The sequence below is a fragment of the Mesoplodon densirostris genome, chromosome 5 (assembly GCF_025265405.1).
Source record: "Mesoplodon densirostris isolate mMesDen1 chromosome 5, mMesDen1 primary haplotype, whole genome shotgun sequence".
NCBI lineage: Eukaryota > Metazoa > Chordata > Mammalia > Artiodactyla > Ziphiidae > Mesoplodon > Mesoplodon densirostris.
Window position 1 is genome coordinate 3,130,239 of NC_082665.1, and position 27,050 is coordinate 3,157,288.

Below are 27,050 nucleotides of genomic sequence, written 5' to 3' on the forward strand. Positions count from 1 at the left end.
CGTTTCGGGCGCGTCTGGCTTATCTTCCCGCAGCTCTGAGCCCACCTCAGACACCGCGTCCTCGACCTGGAGGCAAACTCAGACCTTCTCACTTTTTGAAGGACCAAGTAGGTACCCGGCCGGCCAAGTCGCCCAGCCACAGCGTGAGAAAGATCCAGAACTGGCCCTATGCAGTCTGGAGGAAGAGACGAACAGTAAACAAGCAAGTGTATTCCATCCGGACAAACGCGATCAGCAACCGACCCCAAGCCACCAGAGGCGCGAAGGCCAGCTTGAGAGTTGAAGGGATAATGCACCTTCTGCGCATGCCCGGGGCTGGCGCGTTCGCGGGGCCAGCCCGGATGACGTCTCCTCGCGGCGTCTACGTCTGACGTCACTTTTCGGCGCTGGCAGGAAGAGGCGCTAGGCGGCGCACGTGGGTGGCTGCGCGGCGGGCGGGCACATGGCGGGTTCTGCAGGGCTGTCGCTGTGCGGGCATGAGCTGGTGGTGCGGGGCGGCAGCCGGTTGCTGGCCACCTCCACTTCGAGCAGGTGAGGGGTCTGGGCCTGGAGCAGGATCCAAGGCTGCGGTCACGCGTCGGGGCCTTGAGACCCCGGCTCTCCCGCACAGCCGGGGTTGCACCCACCTTGGGGTGACCCCGGGGAGCCCCGCTACTATCTGTGAGCTCTCCGTTGCCACCTGGGCCGCAGAATGTCCGCTCTCCGCGTCTTTCTCCCAAGACCCGCCCAGGGGTCCCCTAGCCGCCTGCCCAGGGCCCCGCGCCCTCCGCGGTGGGTCTGCGGCGCTCTTTGAGGGTTCGGCGCGGGACACTTCTGGGCTCTGCGGGGTCCGGGGTACGCTGGTCAGACCCTCTCTGGAGAGAGGGGTGGAAGGCAGCCCTTGGAGAGAGGGCTTTACTCCCGGGGACCAAGTTCGGCGCACTCCCTCTCTCCCCTACCTCTTCCTGCGTAGGTGCCTGTTTCCTCCTCCCAGCCCACATCCCTCGACCCCGCCCTACTTGCCCTTCGGGGCTGGAGGGTTTTATCTGACACCTCCTCGCTCAGGGGGTACTCCAGAGCCACTGCGCGCACCTCCCTAGTGGCCCATTACAAGGTCCTGCTTTTGCTTTCCCTAATTTCACGCCCCTTCCTTATCGTTCCCGGGATTTTTAAATCAGTAAATGTTTGTTGATCGAACAGTCTTGACCCAGGGGCCTCTTGGATATTAGTAGTGGTCAGTTTCGGCTCCTGTTTTCTTTCCCAGGGTAGTTTTGATTCTTCCATACTTGAAACAATGTGTCTCTCAAATGTAAAGATACTCTCTGTGTTCTTTGTTCAGTGTGTGGTTTCAGAGATCCAATAAGATGTTAAGTTTAGATTTCACAGATTTATTCACAAACCTGTTGTCTGTCCCAGGTTATTTTGTTTTAGAGCCTCGGGGTATCTAACACATGCCACAGTGAGAGATGGCTAAATTAGACTCCATCTGCTTGCTTCATCCCATGCCTTTTGAGGAAATCTAGTGGCTGGCTGGCACAGTTTCTGGCTTGGAGGACTTTCTCTTCCTGCACCGCAGTGTTCCATGTGAAAAGAGTTTGGCTGCCGTCACTTTAAAGGCTTTACATTTGCACGATGTTTTCTCTGTGCCAGGCACTGGAGGGGGAGCTCAGGGTCTGATAGGGAAGGTGGGTGGCTTCTATACTGGTAAATGCTTGGCAGCCATGGGAGCTTTTCTGGGGCAGATGAGACATTTTTCTAAACAAGTAATGGCGGTTTTAAACTTGGGTGCAAAAAACGCTCTGAAAACTCAATAACATCAGAATATAACTTCTTACATAGCCATCTTGCACTGATGTTCTGGTTATCAAAGAACGGTATATTACTTCCTGTTGAGTGTTTGTCCTCATTTATTTCACTTAACTGACGTTTATGGACAGACCATATCAGTTATGTATGGCAAATATAAATAGGTTAAGAAAATAAAGCTCCTTAACTGTTCCCTGAAATATCTTAGAGACAGTTTCTTGTGGATAAGACCCTTAGTGAGTATGCAAATATTTTTTTTGATGCAGGTTAAAAAAATGAGCATTATAATTAACGAAGTGCTTCCTTTAAAATGTTTTTGTTATTTTTTTCTTTAGTGATGATGACAGCCTCTTCATATATGATTGCAGTGCTGCGGAAAAGGAGACGCAAGAGCATAAAGGGTGAGATGGTAGGGGAGCCTCTTCAGGGCTGGTGCATGGTTTGAATAATGGGACCGTTTAGTCTAAGGAATAAGCTGTTGTCTTATTTGCTTAATTTTTCATTTCTGTTACCCGGCTGTGTGGATAAACCACGGACCACCTCAGGAGAGAAATGTGGAACTACCTTTCAAATTCAGCATTAAGAATATTAGCACTTTAAAAAATACTTTAAATTCGTTTTTGACAGTAATTAACTATTTTATTGGCACTTTGAAATAACAGGACAATTTTAAATGCATTGAAAGCAGGTATATGAAATTAACTTTAGCTAATTGAAAGATAAAAGTAGAGTATGGTTTTTTAAAAAATTTTTATTGTAGTTGATTTACAATGTTGTGTTAGTTTCAGGTGTACAGCAAAGTGAATCAGCTGTACGTCTATATATATATCCACTCTTTTTTTTTTTTTTTTTTTTTTTTGCGGTACGCGGGCCTCTCACTGTTGTGGCCTCTCCCGTTGCGGAGCACAGGCTCCGGACACGCAGGCTCAGCAGCCATTGCTCACAGGCCCAGCCGCTCCGCGGCATGTGGGATCTTCCCGGACCGGGGCACGAACCCGCGTCCCCTGCATTGGCAGGCAGACTCTCAACCACTGTGCCACCAGGGAAGCCCTATATCCACTCTTTTTTAGATTCTTTTCCCATATAGGTCATTACAGAGTATTGAGTAGAGTTCCCTGTGCTATACAGTAGGTCCTTATTAAGTTGCCTATTTTATATCTAGTGGTGTGTATATGTCAATCCCAATCTCTCAATTTATCCCTCTCCACCTTTCCCCCCGGTAACCATAGGTTTGTTTTCAGAGTATGGTCATTCTGTATGGTGGTTTTCTTTAGAAGAATCGGGCTTGGGGCCCACTTTATTTTTCTTAATATGATTTGATCCCTGCCTCTAGTTGTAGATCAGTTCATGTCCTTGAGGGAGTGGGCCTCTGAGGGTCTTTGCAGCTCAGCCCTTGGGATTCTGGTGTGTATGCCGAGAAACTTTTCTGTTTAATGAGCTTTACTCCTTAAAAATTAGAGTGGTCTTTAACCTCTCCATGTCCCCTTAATATGTTTTATATTCTGGTTACATGAACCTCATCACATTTTCTGCGTCCGGTCGCATTATAAACGCACAGGGCTGGCCTGGAGGGCACAGCCTCACTTGCTGAGGTAAGGCCTGACCTGTCCCCTCTGTTTCTCAGGGAGGACGGACAGCCCGTGGATAAGGGGAGTGACACGATTCTGGCGTCCACCTTCTCTACGTCTGGCAGCTATTTTGCTTTAACTGATGACAGTAAGCGTCTGATTCTTTTCCGTACAAAACCATGGCAATGTCTGAGTGTCAGGTATGAAATGCTAACATTGAATCATTACGATGTTGAACGCACGGCTTACACTTGCATGCCAATAACAATAGTGACCGTAGCAATAGTGTAAGAAGCTAACACAGGGCACCAGTTCTGTGCCAGGAGCTGTTTCGAGTGCTGTACTTGTGTTAACTGATTTAATTCTCATAACAGGCCCACGAGTGGGGTGGGGCGGGGCAGTGTTCTCACCCACACCGCTGCTCAGGAGACTTTGAAGCAGTTCCAGTTACTCAGCTCAGCTGGGCCCTGTCCTGGTCACTGGCTACAGAGTCTGTGCCCCTGGCCACTGTGCCGTTGTGCTTCTGACGTGCTTCCCAAACAGTGTTCCTCCAGTCTTGTGGTGGCAGAAATAGAGAAGGCCAGCATGCCCCCTGGGAGTGTGTCGGGGGCTTCGTGTAAGTTAAGGCACCTGGGCCACGTTTTTTTTTTTTTTTTTTTTTTTTTTTTTTTTTTTTTTTTTTTTTTTGCGGTATGTGGGCCTCTCACTGTTGTGGCCTCTCCCGTTGCGGAGCACAGGCTCCAGACATGCAGGCTCAGTGGCCATGGCTCACGGGCCCAGCCGCTCCGTGGCATGTGGGATCTTCCCGGACCGGGGCACGAACCCGTATCCCCTGCATCGGCAGGCGGACTCTCAACCACTGCGCCACCAGGGAAGCCCTGGGCCACGATTTTAAGTTGGTGAGTTTTTTAAGTCGGTGCACTTACTTGAGTATCTCAAGGGCTGGGGGCTCAGCACTGATGGGAGATGATGTCAGTAAGTCAGCAAGAACATAGCTGTCACCGGGCCTGGGTGTTTCCTCTTACCCAGCAAAGTCCTGTGCATGCTCTTCCGACTTTTTATTCTTCTCCTGCATCTCTCTCCGTCATTTCCTCAAAGGGAGGCGGCACTGCGGTTTTCTGAGCGCGCTCGCTTCCCGGGAGCTTCCTTGTCTTTGGAGAGGAGGTGGGTGATGCGGGCACATGTAGATTTCCTTTGGCTTTGATACCCTCGTAACTTGCACCTTCTCTGTTTCCTTCGGAGGGTGTAGGCTGGCTTTATTCTGACTGTTCTCTGACACTGATGGAACAGAGCCAGCCCTTCCCCTCCGCCTCGCCTCCCTGCGGCTGCAGGGTTTAACTGCCCTTTCATAGTCAGAGCTAAACGCGTGCGGTTATAACGTTCTAACTACTGAAGGGCCAAGGTCAAGGAGTTTCCTGTTGTAGCCGACTCACACCTGTACTGGGACAGCTACACTGCTAAGATTTTTATCTCATCTGATTTGCTAAGAGAAGGATAAAAAGCCAGATTCCAGGTGGCATCAAAAGCAAGGATTCTGCCCTCGATTCCAGTCAGGTTAAAAATAAAGTCCAGGGGCCTCCCTGGTGGCGCAGTGGTTAAGAGTCCGCCTGCCGATGCAGGGGATACGGGTTCGTGCCCCGGTCTGGGAGGATCCCATATGCCGCGGAGCAACTGGGCCCGTGAGCCATGGCCGCTGGGCCTGCGCATCCGGAGCCTGTGCTCCGCCACGGGAGAGGCCACGACAGTGAGAGGCCCGCATACCGCAAAAAGAAAAAAATAAAATAAAAAAAATAAAGTCCAGTAACCTTACTTCGTTTTTACCTTATACGTGTTTTTGTGTATTAGATGGGCAATAGATGTTCATGTTGTAAAAGCTTAAAACAGAAAATTAAAAGGAGGTACAGGGAATCTCCCTGCACCCGCGCCTTCCAGCTACCGCCCACAGTCCGTCAGAGTTTCCAGCCCCAAAATGACGTTTAAATGTGTGTTGCCGTGTAGCCACAGGATAATTGATGATGAACTGCTCCTTCCTGCCGAGGTGAATTCACATCACCCTTAACCGGACAGGCCTGCGAGGCAGCGTCTTCCTGCCAACATAGCCGGAACGTTGGCGGGTCACTTAGAGCACAGACGATGTCATGTATTTTCGGGGTTCAGGGTTGAACATCGCCGGGAACGTTGGGGTTCCTGACCCTGAGCTCCCCCACAGGGATCCTTGCAGGTAGCCTTGGTTTTGCTTCCACAACCTGTAGGGAGCGGGGAGGGCGGACCCGCAACAGTGATGGCAGGTGATGGCAGCTGATGAGGCAGCCAGGGCTGCCGTAATGCACGCCACGGCTTAAACAGCAGGTATTTAGTCCTCACGGTTCTGGGGGCTGAGGTCCAAGATCACGGCGTCCGCAGGATTGGTTTCTCCTGGGCGTGGCTTGTAGATGGCTGCCCTCTTGCTGTCTCTTCACATGGTCATCCCTCTGTGGGCTGTTTTCCTCTCGTAAGGATGCCCGTCACACTGGATTGGGGTCCACCTGAACAGCCAGACTGCACCTGAATCACCTCTCTAAAGGCTGTCTTTCCAAATACAGCCACATTCTGAGGTCTGGGCGGGGGTGGGGTTTAGATTCCAACATGAATTTGCTGGGGGAGACACAGTTCAGCCCATAACAGTAGTTAATCTCCGTTCTTGACCCTGACTGCTGACTTTTTTGTCTGTGGAGTCTCCATACCTTACATCAGATTCTCAAAAAGGGAGCTTTGCCCCAAAAGATGAAAATCAAACCATCTAAAGGAATCTGGCAGTAATTCTTTTGCTAAAGTAAAGGCCGTCTGGCCTGCTTCTGGTACGCCCACCGGGGTACCTTGAGGACCTGCAGACCGATTCTGTCTGCAGCGCGATGTATTAGAGCTCTGATCGCCCTCCAAGGACATCCGTAAATCTGTGTCTGACCCCCAGGTTGACGAGGGGACCTGGGCAATGATCAGAGGACCCAGGGGATCAGGCCTGGGTCAGAGGAGACTTGGGGTCTTTAGGACTCCAGGGCGTGTTGGAGGTACGCCCGATGGAGCCGCTGGCAGAGATGTCTATGCCGGTCAGTGCTTTGTGAAGAGTAGCAACTGCATGCAGTCCCGTCGTTTTCTTGACCTTCCCTCTTCATGGACATTTCTTACCTGCATTTCACTTGTTCTGCTCTTTCACAAAGTGCTTCAGTGAATTATCATATACAGACGTAATTTTTCTCATTTTTCTGTAAAAGTTGCCTCAACTGAATTGCCAAGTCTGAAGATGTGTATTTGTAAATGATGTTGATGATCACAAATTGCCTTCCCAAGGGGTTTTCCCTATACCCCCCAGAGCGCAGGAGCAGCACCACCCAGCCCAGCACTGAGTAGCGTCTAACCTTGGACCTGGGGCCGCGTGAGAGAAGACTGGGACCTTGCGTGCTTGCCGCGTTAGGAGTGCGGAGAGCAGCCGTACCCTGAAGAACTGCTTGTATCTTGCGAGCTGTCTTTTCGCGCCCTTTGCTTTCCCACGGGGTGGTGGTTCCTTTTCCCTTTGATTCTCTGTTGGGGAACTTGGGTTTTTCCCATTTGTGTTAAACGAGTCCATCTGCTGCGGCTGCCCTGTCACCCGGCCGACCCAATATAGTGTCGCGTGCTGAGCGAGACACTTCGGGTGAGCCTCGGCCGACCGGCTCCCCCAGGCCGCCGTCCAGAGCTGCCACGGGCGTGCTTGTGTGCAGACCTGGCCCTGTGGGGTCTGCGGGAGGGCAGCTGAGGGCAGGTTCGTAGGCGTCCTGTCTGGTCCCTGGAGCAGTGTGGTTTCCTACCACAGCAATTTTTTCCATTCTCCCCCTTGAGTTTTTTTGGTTCATGTAAAAATTTGGGAACCTCAGAGAGGCCCAAAGTGGGAACAAAAACCCATCACCCTGAATCTCATCATCCAGAGATCCCTAGCGAGAGACACCGCGTGGCCCTCCAACTCGGCGTTTGCCTCCCCGGCACCTGCCTTTCCCCTGTGACGGTTTCTTCGTGGGATCTGTTTCTGCCCCTGGAGACCTGTTCTGTCCTCCTAGAGATCACCTCCTCCCAGGCCGTGAGGCCACGGGCCCGACCTCTCTCTGGATGAGGGTGATTCTTCACCGAGGGGGTGTGCCCACTGTCAGGGCTCTTGACCCCTGGGTCCCTCGCAGTCACACTGACCACTTCTTTGAAGTGTGGGTGCGGCCGCAGGGCCTGCTGGTGGTGGGGAGAGTTGGCGGCCAGCTTGCTCTTGCTCTGGACTTGCTAGAAGGCAGACACGCGGGTGAACTGCCACTTCTGTGTGCGTTCCGCGGGTGGGTAGGGATTTCCCTTTGGACGTGGGCACGGGGGTGTCCACGCAGCCTGCCGCACTCCTGGGTCCCGGTTCCGGAGCTCCTACCCTTCTGCCGGGGTGGCACGGCAAGCGCCCAGGGCTCCTGGGGGGCTCTGGCTGTTCTAGAAGGGTCCTGGCTCGTGCAGGGTCTGAGGAGGGAGCAGGGGGTCTGCGTGGCGTCGGGCTTCTTAGTGAGAGAGTTTAGGTGAGGCCGCCTCGGGCGCGGGGCAGGGCGGGTGTTCAGACGCCTGGTCCCCGTGACCGTGCCTGGGTCCCCCTACCCCGAGGCCTGTGGGTGTGGACTGAACGGAAGGTGCCGTGTTGTTTTGTCTCTGGAAGGTCGTGTGTCGGGGCTTCTTTCCACGTGAGACCCAATAACACTCGGGGCTGTAGACCTTAGCGGTCTCGGTGCTGGGCGTTTTCCCTTTAGTCGTTCTCTCTTGGCTTTTAAGTTGATATCAACAGAATAACTTTGTGTAGGAAATGCTTGCGTTAGGTGGTGTGGAAGGCATGATGTGATTGGATGAAATTAAGGAACCAGATTACAACTGCAGGACCTCCCTCGTGTTGCAGCCTTTGGATAATGGGGCCAAGGGGCTGGGCCGGGGCGAGCTCAGGGCAGGGGTCGTGTGTCTCCCGTTGCCTTTTCCTGTGCGTTTACCCTGAGCTCAGCGCCTTTCCTCTCTGATTACGCTTTTGCAGGAGAGCAGGGTGAGTTGAAGTCTCCGGGGCGACGACATGCAGTGGGCGGTCCCCCCCATGCTGGTCTAGTGGACGTCACCCTGGAGGGGGTGCAGCAGCTCTTCACCTTTGGGGCACAGACTCCTTTGGGATCTGATGGGCCCCCTCAGAACAGCACCCACCCTCGGTACATCTGACGTCCAGTTCATCCACATTTGACCGGCCGGGGCCCCGAGTGGCTGTGGGACCTGCCCACGGCTCAGAGCTCGCTCTAGCAGCCCCTTCCTCTGTCCCTGGCAGGGAGGAGGGGGCCACACGCACCCTGGGGGGGGGTCTGGGCCCTGAACCCAGTGACTCTGTGGAGCGAGGGAAAGCACTGAGGCCTCAGACCCCGCGGAGGCCGAAGGTTGGGGCCCCCGGGGCTCGTTCTGCTGGGGCGGCATGGCCAGCCACCGACGGTCCTGTCTGCTACCTGTGTCCTGATGCCCACGGGTCCCAGTTCCTACACCCGTCCTGCACAGCTGAGCCACGTCCTGGAATTGTCGCCAGGACGGGTTTAGCCCGAGAAGCTGGAAGCCCCCAGCTGGCAGAGAACAAAGGGGCGAGATGCGGAGTGGGAATGGGGAGGCTGCAGTGGGGAGGGGGCCGGCTCTGGAGGGCTCACTTCCTCCTGGGGTGGGCGAGCTCGTTGGGATGCAAGCCTGTTGCTTCCCGAGGACTGTCCTAGGCCGGTGCCCCCTAGGAGGTCGTGACCCCTAGGAGGTCGTGCCTCCCCCCCCGCCCCCCAGGCCGCGGCCGCGCTCCGCGCACATGCTCAGTGGGCCCGTTAGGCCGCGCAGCTGGGTTGCTGGTGCCGCACAGGCCGTTTGTTTAAATGCCGGGCGCGCCGCGAGTTCTGATCAGCCTCGCCCTGGGGTCTGATTCCCTTTCCTTGTTGCTGTTTCCCCACGTTCATGGCATCACGCCTCCTTGCCGGGCTGCACCGGACCGAGGAGTGGGGGCCGTCCAGCAGCTGCCGAGCCCCGTGGAGGCGCTTGGAACCCAGCAGGGCCCCCCGCCCGCTCCTCTGTCCTCTCGCCCCTCCCTCCGGAGAGGCGGGCAGGGCTCTGATGGGCCCCGCGTCGGGGGCGTAACGTTCAGTTTCCGTTTCGGGCTGACGTCTGGAGTCCCGGCTGCTGTGAGCTGGGTGTCGTCTGCACGGACGTTAGCTCTTTACGGGGACAGTGGGTCCCCTTCCAGCCCTCGGGTGATGGCAAAGCTGAGACCGGCCCTTCTGTGAAGAGGCCACGCGTGTAGATAAACGGAAGGCGTTTGTGTGTAAAGCAGCGTTAGGGCTTGTCTCTAGCGTAGAATGGAAAACACGGGTACCTTGTCGCGGAGAGCCTGTTTTGCTTCCTGGAAGACGTCCCAGTAGAAACAAAATGAAAAATGGTAGCAGGAGGCACCGGCGTGACCCCGACGGGGGCGAGCGGGCGGCGGTGGCGCCTGTGTCACCATTGTGGTTTTGCTCCTCGTGGCTGACGTCGTTACTGAACCAGCTCGCAGACGTGACAGGTCTTGTGGCCCTGGATCAAGGACTTGGATTTGTGATGTGCCCCCAGCTCTCGGCGTTGCGGCCCTCCCGTGTGCGCACGCACACAAGCAGCACGTGCAGGATCCGGGTCCGGGCGGCAGAGCCGGCGGTGGGTGGGCGGCGCGGAGGGCGGGGTCCTGGATGGGAAGCCGCAGGGGCAGGAGGGCCCTCCGCAGCTGTGGTCGCGGCCCGGAGCGCGTTGGCGTTTAGGAAGCCGGCTGCTGTGGTCCCCCCGACGCCCGGGGAGGCCGGGGAGCCCCACCCCCAGCACTCTATCACGACAGCCTTCAAACACACTGTCAAGCTGAGCGGGTCTCACGTTGGCCATGTAGATACCTACCGCTCAGATTCTGCCATTAGCACATTTTTAAAAGAAAAAGTATCGCGAAAGTAAGTTTTGTCTGAGGCATTGGCTCTGTTTCCATCCTTTATGTTTTTGGCACCGTCTTCGGTAACTGCCACGTGGCGGGAGCCTTGCGGGTCAGCGGGCTGCCCTGGCGCCGACCCGTATAGGCCGACCGTGGGCGTCTCTGGCCTTGTAGGACTGTGGTGAGGAGGTGCACAGCCCTGACCTTCACGGCCTCTGAGGAGAAGGTTCTGGTAGCAGACAAGTCTGGGGACGTTTATTCCTTTTCGGTGCTGGAGCCGCACGGGAGCGGCAAGCTTGAACTGGGACACCTGTCGATGCTGCTGGATGTGGTACGTGGGCGACGTGCTTCGTTGGCTGCGGTCCGGCTCAGGGGGCGAGGAGGGGGCGGCCTGTGTGCCAGGTGGGCGGGTTGGGGCTCTGCTGTGGGCAGGGCCCCGATCTCAGAGGTGAAGCTGGCAGCAGGCTGGAGGAGGACGGTCAAGTTAGGGGCAGCTGGGTGGTCTAGACGTGGGGGAGGCCCAGGTCGGGGAGACGAGGGGGAGGGGTGTGGAAAGAGCAGGCGTCCTCCGAGCCACGAGCTGCCCCCCACAGAGTCCCCGAGAGGCCCACGAGGGCCGGGCTGCGGCTAGGGGCGGCGGGGGTGGGGGTGGGGCCGTGCAGGGGCACACAGGAACCGGGGGGTTGTGAAGGACAGATCACCAGGACTCGGTGACGGGCTGGACATGGGGACATGTGAAAGGAAGGCGACCAGGTGCCGGAGACGGGAGTGGGCGTGGCTGGGCTGGGGCGGGAGCAGGTGTGGGGCAGCTGTGGCCCTCGGGGGACACCTGAGCTGAGGCCTGGGGTGGCGGGGGCGCCGGCCACGCTGACCCGCCCCTTCTAACCCTCGTGCACAGGCCGTGAGTCCCGACGACCGCTATGTCCTCACCGCCGACCGGGACGAGAAAATCCGGGTGAGCTGGGCCGCGGCTCCGCACAACATCGAGTCCTTCTGCCTTGGGCACACCGAGTGAGTGTCCCCCGTCCCCGTCCCTGCACCGAGTGAGTGTCCCCCGTCCCTGCACTGAGTGTCCCCCGTCCCGTCACCCCACCTAGTGAGTGTCCCCTATCCCCCGACCGAGTGAGTGTTCCCCCTCCCTGTCCCCCGACCGAGTGAGTGACCCCCGTCCCCGCACCGTGTCCCCTGTCCCTGTCGCCCCAACTAGTGAGTGTCCCCCGTCCCCACCCCCCCACCGAGTGAGTCCCTCACCCTCCACAGAGGGAGGCTCAGGTTTGAAATGCAGGCGGACCCTTCAGCTGGGGAAGCTGGTGGCGAAGCGAGAGATGCCTGCTGGGAGGAGGGGACCAGCCTGGATGGCCTGGCCTGCATCGGTTTGCTTCCTCGTGAGGCCCCGGTCTAGCTCAGCCCTGGTCCCAGGGCTTCAGAGGCTTCAGAACCTCCTTCCCTGTTCAGAATCCATTTCCCAGAGGTTTTCTTGGTGGCACCGAGGTCTCCATCCCCAGTTCGTGGTCACCGCAGGCCAGCATAGATGCCCGTCAGCGCCTGGCAGTAGTCAGCGGTCGGGGGTGGTGGTGTCGGGGGACGAGGAACATGCTTCAGTCATTTAAATCGTCCAGGCGGGTGTTGTTGCTCTGTGATCTGTCTTCTGGCAAGTGAGCGCTCGTTTAGTAAGTGAAGTTTGACGTTATGTGAGGGTGGCGTTTCTGAAGAATGTCGCTCTTCTGAGGTAAAAGGCCGATTACAGTGTGCAGGAAGGAAAAGCACTTAGTTTAACTGGCTGAAGTGTTTTAAACTACGTTATTTGAGGCAGGGGAAGAATTGGATGGATTTAATTCAGTTCTGAGATTGCTCCTGTTTCCTGGTTTTTGAATGGAATGTAAACGTTGACCGTAAAGGTCGATGGTTGCTGGGTCTGTACGTCATGATAGCGTTGTTTTAGCTTTTACTCAGTTGTCTAGTAATCCTGCGAGCAGAGTTCCTGTGACCTGTCAGCCCCCTGCCCCGTTGCCGTCTCTCGGGGGCCTTTGCTGCTCACCACCCCACTGGGCACACTGTGCCTCGGGGCCTTTGCATATGCCATTTTCTCCACCGGGCAAGCTCTTGCCCATGCTGCTCAGCGCCCTCCTTCACTCAGCTTTCTGCCCGATGCCACCTGCCCTCTCAGGAAGCACCCCTCCCCCCGGCCCCTCCCTGCTGGGCTTCTCATCCTGTGCCGGCCAGTTCAGAGCCATGAGCCACCAGGTCTCAAGTGAGATGTGCCAGTAGTTAGTGTAAAACACCTGATTCCAGAGACCGTGTGAAAAAACAATGTAAAAATAGCTCATTATTAATTTGTTACATGGATTGCAGGTTGAGATGATAACATTTGGGTATATTGAGTTAAGTCAAAACATAGTATTAACATTAGTCTCGCCTGAGTCTGTTTACCTTTTTAGCGTGGTCACCAGGAAATGTAAAATGCCCTGGTGACTCACATCATGGCTGGGGCCGTGTTTCTGTTGGATGGGCCGTTCTGAGCCTCCCCTGACACCCTGGGTCTCCTATGGCCTGTCTCCCGCCGAGTCCTAGACTTGCGGGGGGTCTTTGTCAGGGTTGCTCACTGCTGTCTGCAGCCCTCAGCACAGCGCCTGGCACGCAGTAGGTGCTCAGTGGACATTTCGGCGAATAAATGACCAGTCATTGCTCCTTAAAGAGTCTTGGTGAAGGCCCTGGAGACTGTGGTTTCCACTCCTTTCCTGTAGAGACATCGAGGTGGTGTATACCCGCTGTCGTGGACGTGCCATTGTGGGGGACACAGGCTGCATTCATCCTGCAACATGTCCTTGTTCCTTTTTGAGGGCCTTCAGGGAAGGCTGTTCTGGGGAGGGAGGGTGGCTGCAGCCAGGACGGGGCCCAGGCCGGGGTGAAGCTCCAGACGGCTGGGATGGGAACTGGTGGAGGCGAGGGAGCCACGGAGGCCCCCCTCCCAGGGGTCCCCAGGCGCCCGTGAGCAAGTGATCACGTTAAGAGATGCTGGTGCACGCCTGCAGCCCCGAGGCTGCTTTCTGCGGGGAGCTGGGTTGCTCGGGTGAGGCTCAATGGGTGTGACTCCGGCTGCGGTCAGTGGTGCTGCTCCCCTAACACCTGGCCCTGCTCGCAGGTCGCCCTGGTGTCACAGACCCCGTTGAGGTGCGTGCTTGGGCAGCTCCCGAGCAGGGCAGACCCCCTGGGGCCTTCCTGGCAGGCGCGGCCGGGGAGTGCCTCTGGGCCCGAGTGACAGGGCGTGCTCCCCACGCAGTCACGCTACTCCTCGGCTTCTGTTGGGGTCAGGGTCTGAGGTGACACGGCGGGGCAGAGTCACAGCAGCCTGGCTCACCCTCTGCTTCTCTCCACCTGTAGGTTTGTGAGTCGCATCTTCGTGGTGCCCGACCACCCCGAGCTGCTCTTGTCCTCCTCCGGGGTAAGTGTTCCGCTCCCCACGGGCGCCCCGGCTTCCCTTGGGGGGGATGCAGCCTGGAGCCTCGCTCGGGGGAGCACCTGTCAGCGAGCAGCCTGTCTTCGGTTCCCAGCGTGGTCGGGAGGTCAGCGCGTGCCTTTCCTGGGTGGCCGTCCACTAGGTGGTGCTTGTGGTCCGTGGGGTAGAGCCGGCCGGCTCACTCCCGGCTCCAGGGCTGTGCGTGTGAGTGCGTGTGCAGGCGCTGAGCCAGAACCGGTGTGCAAGGGACTCCGGTCTGAGGGGTCCTTACAGCACCATGACCTCGTCAAAACGGCTGGTAGACGGCCCTTTCCGAATCCCAGAGGGACCTGGTTCCCTCCCGCCCTGCCGCTCTCAGCCCTTCTCCCTGACCCGCCCCTGTGTGAGTGCGTGGAGAGGGGCCAGGCACTTGGCCTTGGTGGAAGTTTGATCAGTAAGTACAGCAGCTCTGTCTGTCCCAGGAGCCGGAAGCCTGAACAGCTGAGTGATTGGTGGCCCCTTTCTCTAGGGAATACTCCTTAGAAGGATCATCAGGCAGTACTTCTGCTGCAGTGCAGGCTTCGAGTTCCTAATTGGCTCTGATTCTTCTTTTCTTTTCAGAAGCTCTGCCCACAGCCCTTTATCTTTGTCTTTCCACCCTTGAGCTTTTTATGCAACTCGGGCCTGGGGTGGGCTGGGGGCCTCATGGACTCCTGACAGGCAGGCCTTCCAGGCGGTGGCCACGTCCCATTTCCTTCATCACGTGTGGTTTCTCACAGGTTTTTACTTTTCCCTTCTCTTGTCCTGTTCTTGAAAGTGACTTGTGAAGGTAAAGAGAAGAGAATAAACGTGCTGGAGTTCCCGGAGATAGCCAGTTTCTGTGAATTTTGCTGTAAGCCTCTTTTACAATAAAAAAAAAAAGCTCAGCCGCACAGGAAAGCGTAGTGACCACCTTTGGTCTTACCACTGAGCTTTGTCAAGTCCAGCGTTTCGCTTCTCCTTCTTACAGAAGTGCAGTAGGGCTGGCGCTGGCCGTCCTGGGTGACCCATCCCATCGCCATCCTACCTCCTCACGGGCCACCCGGCCCGGGCGTGGTGTGCTGCGTGCCCTGCACGCCGTGAAGTGCAGATTGTCTGTTTGTTTAAAGAGTCAGATGCTGCTGTAAGGCTTAGAGTGGAAACTAGCACCCGCCCCGCCGTGGCCTCCAAGGCAGGCCCTGGGAGCCCTCACTGTGTCCTCTTGATGCCCGTGTTTCAAGCACGAGCAGTTTCCCTGTGTCACGTGCTGCCACCTGCATGGGAATCAGCCGTGTCCTGCCTGCACCCCCTCCCTCTTTGCTGGTGGGCTCCTTGTCTCCTGAAGGTGCCCCCGGACCTTGTTTGGGGCGCACATCATGGGGCAGCTTTCTGAAGGTGCAGGGAGGGTGGTTAGGAGCCTGCCTTTCGGGAGGTGCCCATCGCCCGCCCCCAGCACTCGGTTATCAGGCAGGTGTACGATGAACAGTCAGATGTTTCCCTGCAGATTGTCAAGCGGTTGCTCCAGGCTCTTCTCTGGTTTTTAGTTCGCTTGGTTTTCTACCCGCTTTTTCTTTTGAGATGTCTGAGGCCACTGAGTCTGGGTCCTCTATGTGGGGTCTGATCGCCTTCTCTCTGGCCGTTTTTTGGGGGCCTTCTCACCCCGTGCTCTGAAGAATGGTGGAGCAGGGCGGGGGTGTCACGGGGGCCCTGAAATTAGCTGCACAGTCAATGGCTCTTTCCATGCTGAGTCTTCAGGGCCACAGACCTGGGGGTTTTCTCAGGTCCCCTCCCTCTGGAGCCGTCCCCGCCTCACTCTTCTGGGATCTGTGCAGTTGGATGTTGGACCCGCTGACGCTTGATTCTTTCCTTTCATATTTTTTCTCTCTTGTTCCTGCTCCCTCTTCTGCTTTGGGGGAGATTTTCTCAACTTTATTTTCCAGCCTTCTGTGGGAATGTTAATTTCTGCTGCGATTTCTACTTTTCAAGGCTCTTTCTCGTCCTTGGAATGTTCTTTCTTCATAGCCCCCGTTCTTGCATCCTGAATGCAGACTTAGGATCTCCTTGAGGTGGTGTGACGTGTGGTTTTTTTTTTAGGGATTTTCCTGTGTGTGTTTCCTTTCCTCCCTGTGTGTCGCACACCTTTCCAGCTGGAGGTTTTCCTCGATGTCTGGTGGTCCGTCTGTCCACTTATGGCATTGGGGCTGGGTTTGCGAGCCCAGGTGTCAGACTCGGGCACCCAGCTGCATCCTTGTGGGAGCCCTCCTGGGTCAGTCAGTCCTTTTCTCATGGGGGTGGGGTTCGGTTTCCTGTCTTCACCCTTTGTGGGGAGGGGCCCTGTGTCTCTTCTCTACATGTGTCCCAGCGTCCCCGAGACCAAGGCCTCTTGTTCCCATCATCTGTCCCCAGCAGCTGGGTTCTGTCTGCATCTACCTGTGATTGGCTTTGTCCTGTAGGGCTCTGCTCTAAAACACCCCTTGTTGCCTGGGGGGACTAGGGGCGAGTGGGGACACCTGTAGACGTGCGTTCGTCTCCCTGTTTATCAGCCATATTCACGGCAAGACATTCATACTCACATCCCAGCACCCGGAGATTCCTGCCTTAAGCATTCGGGGGAAGTTAATTTTCCTCTTTCTCTCTGGGTCATTTAAATCACGCAGAGGTTCTTCTCATCAGACTTCGTATTTGCTCCGCAGGTGGACGTGGCCTGTGCATGTCTAGTTTTAGTCAAGGGATCCCACTCACAGGAGGGGTTTTTCTGAGGCGGGTGCCGGCGTGGACCCTGCTCCGTTTCACTCATTGTCTGGTCCTTCTCCTTAGACGTGTGGTTCTATTTCCTGGCGTCTTAATGAGCGTTGTAACAAATGTTTCTTAATATAACCCTCTCCTTTCTGTATTATGGAGGTAACGTTGGTTTATAACGTGTAAGTTTCACGTGGACAACATTGCATTTTGACTTCTTCATACATTACAGTGCGCTCACCACCAAAAGTTTAGTCTCCACGCGTCACAATACAGTACAGTTGACCCGCTTCACTCATCTTGCCCTCCCCCCACCCCTTCCCCTCTGGTAACCACTACTCTGTTCTTTGTATCTGCGTGTTTGTTTTTGTTTTGTTTGTTTACTTTTTATATTCCACGTATGAGTGAAATCATATGGTATTTATCTTTCTCCATCTGACTTATTTCACTGAGCGTAATACCCTCCAGGTCCATCCATGTTGCTGCAAATGGCGAGATTTCATTCTTTGTTGTGGCTCAGTAATGTATTGTGTGTGTGTGTGTGTGTGTGTACCACATTTTTCTGTTGATGGGCACTTCGGTTGCTTCCAGATCTTGGCTATTGAAAATAATGTGGCAGTGAACAGAAGGGTGTGTATATCTTTTCAAATTAGTGTTTTTTGTTTTCTTCTCAGGGGTGGAATTGCTGGATCATATGGTAGCTCTATTTTTAATTTTTTTTTTTTTTTTTTTTTTTGCAGTACACGGGCCTCCCACTGTTGTGGCCTCTCCCGTGGCGGAGCACAGGCTCCGGACACGCAGGCTCAGTAGCCATGGCTCACGGGCCCAGCCGCTTTGCGGCATGTGGGATCTTCCCGGACCGGGGCACGAACCCGCGTCCCCTGCATCGACAGGTGGACTCTCAACCACTGTGCCACCAGGGAAGCCCTATTTTTAATTTTTTGAGGACCCTCCATGCTGTTCTCCACAGTGGCTGCACCAGTTTCCATTCCCACCAACAGTGGACGGGGGTTCCCTTTTCTCTGCATCCTCGCCAACATTTGTCATTTGTTGTCTTTTTGGTAGTAGTCATTCTGGCAGATGTGAGGTGATCTCTCATTGTGGTTTTGATTTGCATTTCCCTGGTGATTAGTGATGTTGAGCACCTTTTCATGTGCCTGTTGGCCATCTGTACGTCTTTAGAAAAATGTCTGTTCATAGTCTCTGCCCATTTTTTTTTTTCTCTGCCCATTTTTAAAGGTTTTTTGTTGTCGAGTTGTAGGAGTTCCTTATCTGTTTTGGTTATTAACCACTTACCAGATATATGATTTGCAAATATCTTCTCCCATTCGGTTGGTTGTCCTTTTGTTGATCATTTCTCTTGCTGTGTAGAAGCTTTTTAGATTGAAATAGTTCCATTTGTTTATTTTTGTTTTTATTTCCTTTGCCTGAGGAGATACATTCAGAAAGATATTGCTAAGACCAGCGTCAAACAGCATACTGCCTGTGTTTTCTTCTAGGAGTCTTATGGTTTCAGGTCTCACATGTAAGTCTTTAATCTATTTTAAGTTCATTTTTGTGTATGGTTTGAGATTGTGGTCCAGTTTTATTTTTTTGCATATGGCTGTTCAGTTTACCCCACACCATTTATTGAAGAGACTGTCCTTTCTCTGTTGTATGTCCTTTACTCCTTTGTTGTAAACTGTCCATATGTGCATGGGTTTATTTCTGGGCTCTCAATTCTGTTCCATTGATCTGTGTGTGTTTTTTTCTGCCAATACCATGCCATTTTGATTGTTGTAGTTTTGCAGTATAGTTTGAAATCAGGGAGCGTGATACATTCTAGCTTTGTTATTCTTTCTCAAGATTGCTTTGGCTATTCTGGGTCTTCTGTGGTTTCATATAAATTTTAGGATTTTTTTGTCTTATGTTTGAAACATGTTGTTGGGATTTTGATAGTGATTGGACTGAGTCTTCAATTGTTTTAGTTAATAATGTACATTTTAACAATGTTAATTCTTCTAATCCATGAGCAGGAATATCTTTCCATTTGTTTGTGTTTTCAGTTTCTTTCTACAATGTCTTATACTTTTCTGAGTACAGGTCTTTCATCTCCTTGGTTAGATTTATTCCTAAATAAATTGTAAGTGGGGTTGCTTTCTTAATTTTTCTTTCTTTTAGTCTGTTGTTAGTGTGTAGAAGCACAACAGATTTTTCTACATTGATTGTGTACCCTGCAACTTTATTCTATTCATTTATTATTTCTAGTAGTCTTTTGGTGGAGTCTTTTCTATATAGAAAATCACATCATCTGCAAACAGTAACAGTTTTACTTCTTTTCCAATTTGGATTCCTTTTCTTTTTCTTGACTGATTGCTGTGGCTAGGACTGCCATTACTGTGTTGAATAACAGTGGCCAAAGTGGGCATCCTTGTCTTGTTCCTGATAAACACTCCTTTTTTTGCATTTTTGTTATTTTTGGAGCATGCATCAAGGCCATGCCAGTTGACACTCTCATGGGTAACAAACGGATGTCCTCTTTTCACCCAGTGCGAATGCATGCTCATTGATGGGTCCGTGTGTGTACGTGCGTGCATGCGTGTGTGTTCACTCCCAGCCCGAGCGTAGCAGGTGTTGTCTTTGACCTCCGGCATGTGACAGGGTGTCCTGTGTCCTTGCCCATTTGGCTGTGTGGGGTCACCCACGTTTACTTATTGGTTTGTGCGACTCTTTGCACAGTTGTTACTAAGCAAAGAGCCTTTAGCTGGGAGAGAGGCGCAGTGGCCATCGCTGAGTTATTCCCACTACCCGGTGAAGCCTGGATGCCTCACTGGGTGCTGACCCGTCCTTGGTGTGTGCAGGACCGCACCCTGAGGCTCTGGCAGTACAGAAGCGGCCGTGAGTTGCATTGCTGTCACCTGCCCAGCCTGCAGGAGCCAACGGAGCCCTGGAGCGACAAGGTAACCTCACGTTTGTCTCTGCTTTATAGGGCGTCTCTCCAGTCATGGATCCCGTGGAAAAAATTCGTTTTACGTTGGAAGAGTGTTTTGACTGTCAATGTACACTTCTTCCAGCTTGAGAGGAATCGTGTATTTCAAATTCTGAAGGCACCTAGTCATGTAAATGGGAAAAAATTTATATCTTACCATGTGTGCATTCAAACCACGGATTTACAGAAAGGCCTCTAATCCTGCTTGGAAGTGGAAAAAATAGTGGTGCCTGGCGGGGAGCTGACCATGCCCAGGATTCCCTACCTCTGTCCCTCGTGGGTCAACCTCATGCCCCCAGGATGGCGCACTGGCCAGTGCATCCCCAGGTCAGGTCACCTGAGCCTTCAGCTGTCAGGGGATCTGCAGGGGAGAAGGTGTGGGCTGCCTTTCAGGGTCTTGGGGTTCTTCGCTGTGATGCTCCCGGGCAGGTGCCCTGTTTGGCTGGGGTCCAGCTGGTCACACGTGGACGGTTCTGGCAGCTTCCAGAGGCCCAGCTGGGCCTGGTGGGGAGGGAGGGTCTGCTCATGCGTTTCCCGGGCCCGCAGAGCTGGCCTGGGGGCTGGGGTCATGATGATCAGGGTGGCAGCCCGCGGCACGGGGCTTTGCTGCGTGTCTAACGAGACCTGGGCCTGAACTGAAGGGCTCTCCTTCCTCGTCCTTGGCTTCTCGGTTCTCTTATCCACCCCGAGACCTCTCTGTAGCACGTGGGCAGGTCGGCCTGACGTGGGTCAGAGCCCCAGGACCCCAGGGCCGAGGCCACCCAGCCCAGTGGCTGCAGGGCCCCCCGGGTCAGTGGCCTCCACCTGCCCTGGCTGCCCCCGTGCGCGCCTCCGCCTCGGGTTTCTGCAGCCACGGTGCCCCCGTTGGAGCTGCGGCAAAGAGAGGCCTCCTCGTTCTGCCTTCTTCCCGTCTGCGCCCTGCTCACCCCTGACGCCCCTGGACGGCGAGGAGAGAGCGTAGAGGGGAGCAGCAGCCGGGCGGCCCCCGAGAGCTGTGCGAGGGCCTGCCGTGTCCCCCGCGCCTCTGCTGGCTCCGAGCCCAGGCTGCTTCCTCTGCCGGAGCGCACGGACGCTCACGTGCCCGCTTTCCTTTCCTCCCCATGTGCTCTGGTCTCCTTCCTTTTTGAGTAGTTCCACTGGCCTTGGAGATGCGGCACAGGTCCGGAGAGAGGGCCAGAGCCCCGGAGCGGCCTGTGCCGTCTGCCCCGTGGGTCGGAGCTCCCTGTGAGCTGTGCCCTCACTGGCGTCCAGAGAGCCCTGCAGTGCCTTCTCTTTGCCCGTCGTGGACCACACGTGGGGACCGTCTGTCCTGCAGCGATGCTCGCAGTTTGAGCAGAGCAGCCCGGCGTCGGGTCCTGACAAGCGGACATCCCTAAAGCCGCTGCTTTTCCTTTCAGAGGTTTGCCGCGTCCAGGATCGCTTACTGGCGCCAGGAGGACTGCGTGGCGCTCCTGTGTGACGGGTGAGCCCGCGCGGCCCGTGCGGGAGGGAGCGGCGGGCTGCGTCTCCTGGGTCGGGAGGCTTGGGCGGCGACGTTGGCTTGGCGTCTGCCTGCGGTGATCTTCGCTTTACGAGCCCTGCTGCTGCGGGCCCGTGGCTTCCTTTCTGTGCGCTGCATCTTAATCCGCCAGGGTGTAGGTAGCTGTGGCCCCCGGCTGGTCTTTTGTGCAGATAAAACCCCAACGAAGGGTCGGCTGTGGTAGAACCCACCTCAGTCAGCCCCGGTTCGGCACGAGAGACCCGTCGGGGGCGGGCGGTGCTGACGAGGTGGGTGTGGGGAGCACGGGCCGCCCAGCTGTTCCCTCCTGAGCCTTGTCTGCACGCCGGGGAGGGCGTTTGGGGGCCTCCCCCATCGTCACGCGTCCTGACAGCAGGCCTGGGGTGGGCGGCTGGGCTCGTGTTGGAAATGACGACGCAGGATTAGTGGGTGGAAGTCCCGCGGCGGGGGCTGAGCGCGGCCCGGGGTCCCGTCCGCTGCCCGGCGGGCAGGGCGGCTGTCTCTGCACGGCTTCGTCTTTGCTGCCTAGTAAGCTGCCCCCGGACTTCGGGACTGAGCGTGCGTTAGCTCACGGTTCCCGGGGTCGGGGGAGCGGGAGTGGCTTGGCTGGGGGCTCCGGGCTCAGGGCGTCCCGAGGCTGCCGCTGAGGTGTTGGCGGGGCTGGCCCGGGGCTGAGCGCCCCCGTGGGCGCTGTCGTGATCGTCCCCTCTCTCCCTGCGAAGGCTGCCCGCGGTCTACCTCTTCCAGCTGGATGCCCCTCGGCGGCAGCTGGTCTACCAGCAGCAGCTGACTTTCCAGCACAGAGTGTGGGACGCCGCCTTCGAGGAGGCCCGGGGGCTGTGGGTCCTGCAGGACTGCCGGGAGGCCCCCCTTGTGCTCTGCAGGCCTGTGGGCGGCCAGTGGCAGGTGAGATGGTCGGCCCCGCTGTTTTCGTCGACCGCACCCGCGCCAGCGGCTGTGTCCTTGGGGGACAGCGGCCACAGGGCTTGCGGCGTGGGTGCAGGGAGCTGGGTGCCTGGCTGGGTTCTTCAGTGTCACGGTGCCTGCACGGGTGTCTCGGGGGTGAATTGCTGTCATTGGTATGTATTTCCTGTGATTGTTTTGCTGACACATCTTTTTAGGAGAAAAGCCCACAGTTGGTGAGCCCTGGGTGTGTATGCTTAACATTTGCAGCCTCAGCACAGCCTTGCGCTGGGGCAGTGGTCCCGCTGGACAGTGAGGGGACCCCTCCTTGCAGGTGGTCTGGGTGAGCCTGTGCGTAAATCAGGGATGTCACCTCCCGCCTGTCCTGTGTCTAAGGTGCCATGGGGAGAAGCAGGTGACACCCGCAGAGCCCGTTGCAAACTTGCACGGCCTTGACGAGTGCTCAGAGCTGCCCGACAGCTCGCTCGGGTGTCTGTGTCTGAAAACCAGCAGTGAGCGATGCTGCCTGCCAGGTTCCAGACGCCTTGGGCGGAGTCCTGCGTGCGAGCCGCGGTCGCTCCCAGGCCTGATGAACCGGGGAGAGTGGCCTTTCCGCCTCCTGTGAGTGCAGGGGTCACCGCTGTCCACTGGCCTCTTTCCAATAAAGGTTTTCCGTTCGTCTTCTCAGTCTCTTCCTGAAAGTGCTGCGTCGAAGAGGGTCTGTGCTCACCTTCGCGAGAACTGGGCCATGTTGGAAGGTGAGGACCCGCCCTGGCCTGCTTTGTAGGGTCACGTTCAGCCGTGGGCGCGGGCGGACGCAGGTTCCAGAGCGCGGAACGCAGCGGGAAGCCGTTCTGTGGGTGAGGGTGCGGGGCCTGTGGTGGGTGCAGTGTGTGTGTCCGCGTCCCCGTCAGGACAGCAGAGCTGCTGTGAGCCGGGGCCTGGTTGGCTGCGGGGCCACGGTGGGCCGCGCCCCTGGTTCCCTTAGCGGAGATTCAGGTGCCGAGAGCCCCTCCGTTTGTATTGGCAGAAGGCAGGCTCTTGGGACGCAGCTTCTGGCTGTCTCTGGGGGTGCTTTTAACTCAGCCCTGGAACTCAGGTGCCTTCACTTGAATAAAGCAATGATTGCTCAGAAGACTTCTTGGGAAGACAAACCAGTGTCCGGATAGAGGTCTGGGTCCTCCAAGCTCTGGGGACACAAACGCAGCTTCGGTGTGTATAGACGCTAGAGCGGCCCGAACGTCCCACTGTTTGGGTCCTGCGGGGTCTGCATCCGGGCCACTCGGTGGTTGGCAGATTTCAGGTCCCCTCTGGCTGTTGGCTGGAGGACACCCCAGTCCCCAGCACAGAGGAGCAGGGGCACGGTGCTGACAGGACGCAGCCACAGCCTCTGCACCTGGCCTCCCGGGGACCCCGGGGCCCCGCGTGTCCTGTTAGAAGCGAGTCCTCGGTCTAGCCAGGTGTGGCCACCAGGAGGTGGGCATCCTTGGGGCCATGCCAGAGGAGGCGCCCCAGGTCCACAGAGAGCCGGGTCGTCACTGTCGCAGGAGGGTCCCTCCGGCCCACCACGTCCCCCGCTAGAATCAGAGCCCCTGCGCTCCTGTGGCACGCTGGCACCCATTCTTGTTCCGCACAGGCTCTGCTGGCACGGATGGTGGCTTCAGCAGCCTCTACAAGGCCACCTGTGACAACATGACCACTTACCTGAAGAAGAAGGAGGAACGTCTGCAGCAGCAGCTGGAGAAGAAGCGACGCAGGGGGCCGCCGTGCGGGTCCAACGGGCAGACCAAGAAGATGAAGGCAGGGCGCGCACCACGGAGCTGCTCGTCCTAGCTCGGCTCGGGATGCTCGCCGCCTCGGGGCGGCGGGACACTGTGCTTGCCCCTCCTGCCCGCAGCGCCCTGACGAAGGCAAAGGGGGGACCTCATTCCCAACTTGGGCTGGGGGGCGGCGAGGTCCATCCCAACTCAGTGGACACCTGGGGCCATGCCGGGTAGCTGGACGTGGGACCCTGGGCTCTAGAACATTCTGTTGCTGAGCAGAGCCCTCTGGCAGGAGGGAGGCCATGCAGCGTGTTAGCCGCTATGCCTGAGCAGTAAGTGCCTCCAAGCCCCTTCCCTTCGCACTGGAGGGCACGTCACCCTGCAGTTGTGGCGCTGTCCTTTCCTGCTCGTCCACGTGGCTTCCTCTAGGGGAGCCTGGAAGCGGACGGACGTCTTTCCAGCAGTGCGGTGCACACTTGCGCTTTTCTCCAGTCCCCTCGCCCTTCTGGATGGTCCACTACGCTGTCCAGCAGGCGGCTGCGCGCCTCGGGGGCCGTAAACCTGAGGGGAGTTAAGTCCTCGGTTCCCTGGGCAGCGCTGGCTCCGGTGCTCGGGCCCCTCGGGGTGCGGAGAGCTCATCGCCGGAGCTGGTGGAGACGGGAGCTTCTCCGCGACGCGTGAGGACAGAGAAGCCCGGCTGCACACTTAACTCCGCAGGGAAGTGACGGGTGACGTTGTGTATGTTTGATTTCGGTTTGAACTTTGTGCACGTGCTGCAGAGCAGGAGGGTCGGCTGAATTCTAATTACTGATCAATAAAGATGAGCTTTTTTGCAGCTTCTAGAAATTTTAGCAGCAACACGTGGAGCTAATCTCAAAATATATTGAGCAGAACCATCTTTGATGAGTGTGCTGTTTCCGACGGAAACATTTGCTTTTTGATTTGAAGAAAAGCATTTCTTTGGTGTGGGTTTCACAGGGTACTTGGACACACATCATGTTGTGTCTCAAAAGCTGGAAGGCTTCAAACTTTTCCTAAGTGCCTTATTCTACTTTAAACATTGATCTGAAAACAATGCTGTTTGTGGACCGCCCGGGGTAACTTCCCACAAGGGACATCAGGACCTCCCCAGACTGGGGGCTGTCTCGGGCAGAGGAGAGCAGAGGGGGTGTGCCTGGGTTGGATTGGGGTCCCCAGGGCAGAGTGGGGTGCCCTGGCCATGGTCCTGGAGTGGGAGCCTGACCTCGTGAGCACTGCACTGGGCACAGGGAGGGTTTTCGTTAATAGTCTGCTCTGAATTCTTGGTTTTAGGAGCAATTTAGGTTTGTTCTTGTTGGTGTCTTGGTCTAAGATAGGGGTCAGCAAACGGGCTCGCAGGCCACATGCTGCCCGTTGACCAGTTTTCTGTGGTCTGTGAGCTAAGCATAGTTTTTACATTTTTAAAGGGTTGAAAAAAGTCAAAAGAGATATGTGAGCGTCCATACATAAAATTTTACTGGGACACGCCCACGCCTGCTCGATTGGGGGTGGTCGGCGTGGGCTTTGGGGCTGCAGCAGCAGAGTGGGGTGGTTGCCGCGGAGACCAGATGGCCTGCCCAGTCTACAGCCTTGATCTTCTGGCCCTCTGCAGAGCCTTGCCCATCCCTACCGCACTCTGTCTCAAGTCTGTGCAGTGTTTTAAATGAGCTGGTTAATTTCACCGCGTTCCACGTGCTCCCTGAGGGCAGGTAGGGGAGCCCCCGCCTCTGGAACCCCGGTGTCCCAGCTCCGGGCAGCAGGGGCGGCGCTGAGGGGTGTGTGAGGCTGGCCTCTTGCACCTGATTGGGAGGCTCAGACTTAGGATAGCGGTAGTGCCAGGCAGCCTATCCGGGAGAGCAGGGCACAGGTGAGAGGGGCCACGAAGATCTCCCGCGTCTCCGGGGATCGCTTTAAAGTTACTTGTGTTCTTATCGAAGCTACACACACACGTGTCAGAGACCAGACTATACTGACGGGCTGACTGTGACTGTGATCTGGTCTGCTGCTTCTCCCACACAGCCCCGCCCCACTTGGGTGATCCATGCCTCCGTCCCGGGGCTTCGGCCGCTGGGGGCCCGGCAGCAGGTGTGGGGGTGGGGAGGGAGGGGGAGGGAGGCAGCGGCCTTCTCTTCTGCTGCAGTGCCCGTTCCCGTGGGCACTGTAGCCTCCTGGGGGCCCTGGCTCCACCCAGCCCCAGGGGCAGACGTGGCTTCTTCTTGGTCCCGAAACCCCGTCCGCGTCTCTGGAATTAGTGTCTCCATCAAAGGACCTTAACAAATCTCAGGTGAGTGTGAGCCGAATTCTCGCTGGAGCCGTGACTTAGGGACCGTTCATGCTCATGTGCCCCCAGTTGTCCCGAGGTTTCTTCTACGGTTGGTGGAACCCAGACCCGTGAGGAGCCACCTGTTGGATTTCCTGGGTTTTCGTCTCTTACCTCTTCACCCACAGCAGCAGCATCCCTGCTTCCCTCCGTGGCTTTGCCTTGAGAAGACCGGTCCATCGTCATCCGATTAGAAGAGCAGCTTCTTTTGGTTTGTCTGTTGAGCTACGGGGACTGAGGAGTTGAGTTGGCTTTCTTTACCCCTTTACTTATCTCTATTTTCCATTCTTTCTCAGTGTCTGTATGTTTTGCGTTTGGGGAGATTCCTTGGGCTTTGTTCCAGCCCATTTACTGATTTTTTAAAAACCTGGTTACCACAGTTCTGAATTCTAAGTGGTTTTGTTCCTTCATTTTCATCCTAGTGTACGGCTGGCAAGTGTGCATGGAATGCACAAACGTCACCAACTGCATACACGTGGGTAACAGTCCCAGCCAGAGCCAGGACGCTTAGCAACAGCAGAGTGGTTCCCAGGTGCCTTCCTGGCAGTCACCGCCTACCCCCCACCCCTACCCCCAGGCCAGGCCGACCTGACACCCTGGTTTGCTGTCTCTCGTGCTGTTGTGTACGCTTGTATTCACTCTCACTGCTCCCTCGTGTGAAAACACCACAGCGCGCTCATCCCGCTGTCACGTGGGCATTTGAGTAGTTCCCACGTTTTGGCTGCGGGGAGCATTCTGGTCAGTGTCCTGGAGCACGCGTGAACACTTCTCTCGGGAGTGCCCTGCTGGCCCACAGTTACCTGGACAGTGCTGCGCACCCTCGTTCATTTCAACCCCTACTGTGAATGGAAAATGTAAAACTCGGTACATTCTCTTGCTCAGCCTTTGAGGTTTAACTTTGCAAAGGGGCGAACTTGGAGTTATGGGCCGCTGTGTGCGGGCCAGTGAAGCGGCCCACTTCGTGTCGAGGCTTAACCTTGACCCTGTTCTCAGCAAAGTCGCCTTAACAAAGCGTGGATCACCGCTCGGGGGGGATGCCAGCACACGGTCATGGGGACATT

At 56.1% G+C, this 27,050-nt stretch overlaps 1 protein-coding gene across 3 annotated transcripts; it reads left to right on the forward strand.

The window, feature by feature from the left end:
* The first annotated feature begins 389 nt into the window (after window positions 1-389).
* Window positions 390-24,541, forward strand: WDR4 (WD repeat domain 4). Of its 3 annotated transcripts, XM_060099711.1 has the most exons (11): window positions 390-531; window positions 2,121-2,186; window positions 3,410-3,553; window positions 10,501-10,657; window positions 11,225-11,337; window positions 13,708-13,768; window positions 19,360-19,458; window positions 20,885-20,949; window positions 21,708-21,891; window positions 22,577-22,646; window positions 23,525-24,541. In XM_060099711.1, exons 1-11 carry the CDS (start codon window positions 443-445, stop codon window positions 23,719-23,721), a joined length of 1,245 nt encoding a protein of 414 aa, XP_059955694.1. In that variant the 5' UTR covers window positions 390-442; the 3' UTR covers window positions 23,722-24,541. The 3 variants fall into 3 exon arrangements, with proteins under 3 accessions (XP_059955694.1, XP_059955695.1, XP_059955696.1); XM_060099712.1 differs by lacking the exon at window positions 3,410-3,553; XM_060099713.1 differs by lacking the exons at window positions 390-531; window positions 2,121-2,186 and having other exon boundaries at window positions 3,416-3,501.
* Window positions 24,542-27,050: the final 2,509 nt, after the last annotated feature.

What these genes read in the sequence shown, in the direction of transcription:
- WDR4 (XM_060099711.1), top strand. Translation starts at nt 443, where the DNA reads ATGGCGGGTTCTGCAGGGCTGTCGCTGTGCGGGCATGAGCTGGTGGTG. An exon ending in GAGACGCAAGAGCATAAAGG is followed by an intron (nt 2,187 to 3,409) that starts GTGAGATGGTAG and finishes TCTGTTTCTCAG; the next exon opens with GGAGGACGGACAGCCCGTGG. An exon ending in TGTCGATGCTGCTGGATGTG is followed by an intron (nt 10,658 to 11,224) that starts GTACGTGGGCGA and finishes CCTCGTGCACAG; the next exon opens with GCCGTGAGTCCCGACGACCG.